Source organism: Chelonoidis abingdonii, chromosome 3 (assembly GCF_003597395.2).
Source record: "Chelonoidis abingdonii isolate Lonesome George chromosome 3, CheloAbing_2.0, whole genome shotgun sequence".
Lineage (NCBI taxonomy): Eukaryota > Metazoa > Chordata > Testudines > Testudinidae > Chelonoidis > Chelonoidis abingdonii.
Window position 1 is genome coordinate 36806801 of NC_133771.1, and position 8031 is coordinate 36814831.

The 8031-nt window shown below is 42.0% G+C and overlaps 1 protein-coding gene across 2 annotated transcripts in view; it reads right to left on the minus strand.

Annotated features, from left to right (window-relative positions):
* Nucleotides 1-7362, minus strand: part of DCDC2C (doublecortin domain containing 2C) — a 124115-nt gene extending 116753 nt beyond the window's left edge. For both annotated transcript variants that reach the window (XM_075063692.1, XM_075063691.1), the window contains exons 1-2: nucleotides 7023-7362; nucleotides 4449-4500 (exon numbers count right to left, since the gene is read on the minus strand). In XM_075063692.1, the coding sequence (XP_074919793.1) occupies nucleotides 4449-4500; nucleotides 7023-7321 (351 nt within the window). In that variant the 5' untranslated portion in view covers nucleotides 7322-7362. The remainder of the gene's footprint in view (nucleotides 1-4448; nucleotides 4501-7022) is intronic.
* Nucleotides 7363-8031: the final 669 nt, after the last annotated feature.

Here is an 8031-nt window from a genome sequence, read left to right on the forward strand (position 1 = left end):
GCACAGGCTTCTTCGCTGAAGGATTCTCCCAGAGGACTTTAAACAAACAATATTAAAGGGATGGGGTGGCCATGTGTAAGAAACTACAACTTTTTTGTTATCTTGTGTCATATTTAGCCTTCCTTTTCCCCCTCCCCCCTCAATGAGTGCCATCACAGCCCAAGGTATAGAACAAGGGTTCTCAAACTGGGGGTCAGGACCCCTCAGGGGGTCGCAAGGTTATAACATAGGAGGTCACGAGCTGCCAGCCTCCACCCCAAACCCCGCTTTGCCTCCAACATTTACAATGGTGTTAAATACGTAAACAAGTGTTTTTAATTTATAAGGGGGGTGGTCACACTCAGAGGCTTGCTATGTGAAAGGGGTCACCAGTACAGTAGTTTGAGAACCACTGGGCACATGTTAACTACTTGTTGCAGTGATTTTTTTCCACTTTTTAAACCCCTCACGTTCAAGGTACATAGCAGCTACCATCTTTCTGGCAGAAAAGGATTCTTTTTGGAGCTTATCAACACTGCTCTTTAATTAGCCCAAAAGTGTATTATTACCTTGTGTAAGACATTCCCAGTCTCTTATACGGGCTGTACTTCCATAAACTCCCAAATTTTAAAGGTGATAGGACCAAATTCTGCTCTCAGTTTCATTAGTGTAAATCCAATGAAGCCAATGGTTTTACTCCAGTTTTATACTTATGTAACCAAGAGCTGAATCTGGCCCACACATTTTAAACAGTGTCATTTGTTCTGTCATCATTGCTAACTACACAAGCTTTGCAGTGAGGTCCAATCTCTGCCTTCATCTGCATGCATGAACAGGTAGAATTTGGATCCTAGGCTATTAATGGTGAACGTGAGAAAATTCAGCAAAGGGTGCACCGTCCTCATCTGTGTTTTTTTATCTGTCTCCCTGCAGTTAAACCTCTCTTAGAATAAAAGATACGTCACAAACAGCTGTAAAAGTAGAAGTGCTGCTGTCCAAATTAGACTCAGATGTTCTCATTAAAACAAACTTGAATGTGTGGCTTCAGGATCCCACGGGAGTTTACTGAAAACCCTTTCCTCCCAATAAATAAAATGTGATTTTAAATGTATTTTACTATGGTGCTTTCCAGACTTTGATTTTAATAGGTTATATTAAAAGTATACGGTGCTTTTAAAATTAATTTTAAAGGAATTTCTTCCTTACATAAAGGTCGCCTGAGGTTCCCTCTTAATTTTTCCAATTGATTTTCACCAAAAAGACACATTTTCAGTTAAACCAGTAATTTTAAGGAAACTAGTACATGTTCACTACATTTCATTGCAAATGTATCAATGAATATAACATTTTACTACTGCAAATCTTTGTTTTCAAATTTAAATCCAATGATATCTCAAAATGTAGATGTTTATCTGGACCTTTACAGTTTGATCTTTGTGAGGCTAAATCCTGTTTAATTTAGTTTAAATTCCAAAACAAGTTCTATGCACCACTTGAGACCTACTTTAAGGGCTAACCTGCGATTAAATGGTGCACAGGCTTTCTGTGGGCTCTCCGTACTGGTGTAAATATCACCTGTTATGAGTAAGGCAAAATAAAAAGTCCATAGAGGTTAGATGCAGACTGCAACACAAATATATACCGTATGCTATAGGTCCAGTTGTCAAAGCTGTGCACCTAAATAAGGGCGTCCAGTTTAGCATTTGTATATTCAAGTGGACTCTGGTCTCAAATGCCTATTTTGTTATCATATCTATTGAATACAAAAACATGTACTCAGGTTACATAATCAAGTACTCAAAAGTTAGGAAAAGTCACTTTTACATGTAACTTGAATTCTGCCCACTTGTACATCTAACCTGTGCACTGAATGACACAGGGGTTCTGTGGGGGAAAAAAGGATGTGATAATGTAATTAAATGTCATAATGCATACATACTAAAGGGCTAAATTAAGATTGCATAGGCAACTGTAAATCTGGCATTTCCTGACTTTTAAGTGCTTGACTTTGCAACCTAAGTAACATCTCTTCAACATGTTTTGTCCTCCGCCCTGCTCCCTGCACCTTCTTTTTAAATGCAATTTCCTGTGAGGGGTGGCCATAAGGACAAAGATTAAAACAAATTATGTTCTGTACAACTGTAACAACCTCCCCATCATGCACTAGCTGCACTGTTTGAACCCTGAGGCTTCAGGAGAGACAACTAGAACTTCAAAAAAACAAAAACAAACAAACAAACCTACAGGACCAACTACATAAGCTAGCAGCAGGGGAAGCCTTTTCTGCCAGAGTTGAAGGGATGAGTTGCTGGGGCAATATGCAGCCTAGCACTCTTGCTTTCCCACCTCATGGGTCTCCTTGCCCATGTGGTACCTGCAGGGCAGGGTGATGAGCTGTTGGGGCCATGTGTCATGAAGGGAACCCAAACTGGCTTTTTCTCCAACCCTCTACATACAACATAGTACTAGTAAGTGTTAACAATTCTCAAAGAAAAGGTTAAAAGAATCCTTTATCATTCAAAATTTTAGGCAAACTATACCAGCTCCTCCTGCAAGTATTTCTTGAGCACAGAGAGTGGGCTCAGTACTGCATAAAATGAAAAAGAAAGATGTAATCCCCATCATCCAAAAAGTCTTACAACCTCAATCAAAACCTACATGCATATTTAACAGCCCCAGTGAAGAACTGAGCTCCCTCCCTTACACACCAAGTGACAAATCTGGGTTCTGTGTGTTCTCTATGATGTAGACCTTGCTAGGCTCACGCAGGTTCTGATTCTGAGCTAAGCAGCATGTTGAGGAGTTTAGAATGTTAGGATGCTCTGGAATTCTGTTCCAAAGGCGAAGAAGGGACTGAAGAGGTGAAGAGAGACTTAAAATACACCAGGCCAATTAATTTGTCTGTGGATTAGACTTCTGAATTTTTTAGTCAAAGGTAAGCACACTTTCTAAAGCTAGAGACGTTCCAGCATTTCTTTGCATGTGACAGAAGTCGTGTGTACCTTGAAAAAACTCTGTCACAATGGTCTTGATCCTGCCACTTTCTCCTGTGAGTAATCCTTTCTCACCATGTTTTGAATGGTATCCGAGGATTAAGGGAAATTTCCCAGAAGACTCTAAAGGCTTGGAGGCCCTCCAAGCACTGGCAAATTAATCACAGATCCCCTTGATCTCTGCATCTGTGTCCTGGCTGGCAGGGATCCGTGGCCCAGAAGATCCAACTGTGGCAATTATTTTTGGAGAAGGGGGGCTAAGAAGTCCAGGAGGTGGGGACTCATGTGTCAGTTTGAGTTAACACTACTTGCCCTATTGTGTCTGAATTTAGCATGCTACCACACTGTGCATTGTGTGCAATACCAGAGCCTATAATGCAAAATACAGTAGCACGATAAATTCAAAATACAAGATACAGGAAACAGGGCTACATGTGTTTGCAAAATGAGTACTAAGGCTACTTGGCCCACCAGATGATGAAGACATGAAACAGCAGCTATGGTATTTCCAACTCTGCTATTTCAAAGGCATAATAAATACAACTCTACCCTGATATAACGCTGACCTCGGGAGCCAAAACATCTTACCGCATTATAGGTGAAACCGCGTTATATAGAACTTGCTTTGATCCGCCGGAGTCCGCATCCCCGCCCCCTGGAGCACTGCTTTACTGCGTTATATCCGAATTCATGTTATATCAGGGTAGAGGTATAGTGGGTAGAGACTAAGGATTAGTCATGTACAGGTTTACATTTAATAGTTTTGCATAATCTCTCCTTTAATTTTTCTAGCTTTTATTCTCATTTCTGTCTCACTTCCATAGAAGGTGCAAGGTAAAAAAACATAACATAAGAACAGCTACACTGGGTCAGATCAAAGATCCATCTAGCCCAGTATCCTGTCGTCTGACAGTGGCCAATGCCAGGTGCACCAGAGGGAATGAGCAGAACAGGTAATCCAATGAGCAGAACAGGTAATCCAGAAAGCCATGACAGACAAGAAAAGCCCTGACAAACTTCAAATGTGATGTGTATCTCAAAGGTAAGTGGAGGAATTTAAAATTTGGGACAATTAATTTCAGGCACATGTCTTGTTCTTCATGAGTGTCATGACTGTACATGATCTTCTACTATAACATTGCAAATGAAATCTTTTTTTAACTATTTATTTATTTAGAAAGCTTTAACAGGTTTACCAATCCTTGCCAGGTAAATATTGGATATAAAACAATAATCATTACAATAGTGAACCTTTCTTTAGAGAAACACGTATATAAAACTGTATGGTGTTAATTGTTGGAGAAATTGTGGCAAGAGAGATTTCAAGGACATGTCCAGTGATTAGAGAGTACTGGAGTGCAAACTTTTTCTTTTGGCTTCCAAATTTTCCTTATGAAAGAAGCAAAGATACGGCCAATTAATGGCCTAACTTCTGATGATATGTTAAAAGGGTAGTTTGAAGAGTTATATACTTACCATCACAACCTTCTTTCGTCTTTGTGGTTTTTTAATGCTTATATGAATATAACTGCAGGAAGGGGGAAAAGAGGAAAATTAGACAAAACATATACATCTGTTTCAATAGATTAGTTATTTCATAAAACATTTTAGCCTAGTTGTAACACCCCTAATTAGTGACAAAATATTGCAGATTTTGGTCAGTTTTACTATATTTTATAAATTGGAAGGATGAGGTAGTGGTTTAGGCACTGGAATGGGACTCAGATTTATTCCTTGGTTCTCCAACAGACTTGTTGGCAAGTCATTTACTCTTTGGAAATTCGCTTCCGATCTGTAAAGAGGAAATAATACTCCCCTCTTTCCAGACTTTGTCTGTCTTATCTATTTATTTTAGATTCAAAATTCTAAGGGGCAGGGACTGTGTGTGTGTACAGTGCAAAGCACAATGGGGCTTCAATATTATTTGAGTCTCTGGAAGCTTTTTATTTTTTTAAGATGCTGATATTGTAAGTTTAAAGGAACATTGCTCAGTTATTGAGTATCCTGCGAAGACCCTCTCTATGATCTTGAGTCAGCACTAAGAATGCACAACACCTCTCCAGAAGATTCTTCAGCAGTTTGTAAGATTGGGCCCTAAATTTGAACTACTCTATTTTAAAACTGTTATAAAATCCCGTATGGATTCCAATGCCAAGTTTTGTTCAAAAAGCAACTATTATTTGGAATAAACAAAAACGTTCATGGGCCCACAGATAGCACTATAGCAGCAGTTACCTTACACTCTTTCCAGCACTGTGTCAACATCAGATCTTTGGGCTTCATAAAAAACTATATTAATTGATTTCTGTTCTACTATTTGAATTTCAGTTTCACGTTCAAAATACAGGGGGAAAATAATCAGTAGTGCTCAGTTATGTCCCTTTCAATTACTTGCTGTTGGAACAACAAACAATAACGAAATTTTGATCATGCACAAATCCCAGACAAATATGGGTATTCATACAAACTAAACCTATTCTCTATGAGTTTCTGCAAAAAAGAAATACACATTCACAAATGTTTTTTAAAAAGCACAATGAAGGTCATAAATGCAGTCTAATCAAACAGTAATTCAGAATTCAAATAAATGTTCATCAACACTTGCTTTGCAGCATTTAACCAGCCCAAATCTACTCAGGAATAAGTTCCAGTTTCCCCAGCCAGCAGCAGCAACCACAGCTGGTGCATGAAATTGTGCTGCCTACAGTTTTTCAGTGAAGCTGACTGGAATCTTGTTAATTTCACTCTGTTCTTCCTTGCTAAACTATGAAACATAGCAGAGGCAGTGGAGTTGTTTGAACATCTGGAATCACAACTCCATCATTTCCATTCAAGCTCAATATAGAGCATAACATGCTAGAACAGGGGTCGGCAACCTTTCAGCAGTGGTGTGCCAAGTTTTCATTTATTCACTCTAATTTAAGGTTTCGCGTGCCAGTAATACATTTTAACATTTTTAGAAGGGCTCTTTCTATAAGTCTATAATATATAACTAAACTATTGTTATATGTAAAGTAAATAAGGTTTTAAAATGTTTAAGAAACTTAATTTAAAATTAAATTAAAATGAAGAGCTCTTGGATCGGTGGCCAGGACCCGGTCAGTGTGAGTGCCGCTGAAAATCAGCTCGCATGCTGCCTTTGGCACACATGCCATAGGTTGCCTACCCCTGTCCTAGAAGCTGTAGTATCTGCAAGAAGGCCCTTCCTATTGTAATTTACCGATTCCTGTCAGTACCACTGCTCTTATTGGGGTAAAATCCAAACTTTGTCCTTATTCTATTACCGGAGATTCTCTTTAAGCCTAACTGGCCTTTAACACATTAACTCATGTTAAACCTACATATTGCCCTGTCTTCACTAGGATTTTACCATGTATTAGATAAATTAAAAAACACACCTTTGTTCCTGCTGAAGACAAGGTCTAGGAGTTGGCACCACCTGCTCTGAAACTATCATCACTAGATGGGACACTTTACAGATGGATAAAGAAATGGGTAATTATATGTAATCATAATAAGTTAACATTTTAACAAGGCAAATTACTTTTCACTATTTATACTTTGCTTTTTGCATTTTTCGTAGCTTGGACAAGTAAAAACTCAATGCAGTCAGTTTCACATTTATTCAGTCAGTTTCAGGTTCTTAGTGCAGCAACATTTTGATTGCAAACCCTATAGAGAAACGTAGAATTGTTTAAAACCAACTATTTCCATTAGATATAATTTTTTTCATTTTAACTTTTGGAAACACTTCTATTGGCTTCGGTTTGGCAATGTAGTCCAGTGGGTATGGAGGGCAGTGGTGTAGGACTCCATTCGTGTCTGGCCATAGATTTACTATGTAATCTTAGGTAACAGTGTGTCAAGCCCTTTCACCCTTTGTTGGTTTTGTCTATTTAAAAGGTAGCTTTCGGGGGTACTGTCTCGTATTTTGTAATTGTACAGCACCTAACGCAAGGGACCCCGATCTCTATTAGGTTTTCTAGGAACTATGGTAATAAAAAAAGATTTTTAGAAAATTTAAATGCTGAGCCAGTTTTTCATACTTACTCCAGTTTTTTAAACTTTTCCCGCCCAGCGGCCACGTATTTCCCGCCCTGCTTTAGGTCAGACAGGTTGCGGATGCGGTGCCCTTCCTGGGGGGTGTACAGAGTCCTCACCCCAAAGGGCACCTCCACCCCTTCATTCAGCTGGGCTATCAGCGCCTCGAAAGTCCTCACGTGGCGATGGTGGATCACGAACTTCCTGCCCGAGTAGAAGGGGTCCCCGTTGCGGTACACCAGCACCGTGCTGGCCGGGGTCACCCCCGTCAGGCTGTAGCTGGCCCGAGGCCGCGGCGATGGCACCATGGTCCCGGGGGAAGGCGGGCTGGCAAGGGCAGGTGAGACTAATACACACAATCGCCCAGCCCCCAGCCAGGGCAGCGGTGGGGGCTAGTCACAGACGCGATCTGGGCTCCTGAGCAGGTCTCCTAATTCATAGCGTCCCCAGGCTGCCCGGCCCGGCCCCCACCCCCGGATCCCGCAGCTGTCCCGAGCCGGTCCCCTCTCCCCTCCCGGCATGGGGCTGACGTGATCCGCGGGGATTGTGATCCCCATCCCCGCAGGCAGAGGGCGAGCCGGGCCCTGGACATAGACTGGTCTCCCCGGCAACCGGCCGAGCAGCGCAGGCCACGGTGCCGCCATCTGGGCAGCTCGGCCGGAGGAGGCGGGGCCAACAACCCGCCTTGGTCTCGCCCAGGCTCTCCTTCCTCAGTGGCCTCCTGCCCGTGACTCGTACGCCTCACGTCTTCTCCGATCCTTCCACGCTGAGTCCGTCCCGCGCCAGATCCTCTTCTCCTACCCCATCGGATCCCTTCCTTCCTCTCCGAGTCACCTCTCCCCAATCCCCATCCGATCCCCTGCCTTCCTTCCCCGCTTCACCCTCCTCTCCTACCCCAGCGGATCCCTTCCTTCCTCTCCGAGTCGCCTCTCCCCAATCCCCATCCGATCCCCTGCCTTCCTTCCCCGCTTCAGCCTCCTCTCCTACCCCAGCGGATCCCTTCCTTCCTCTCCGAGTC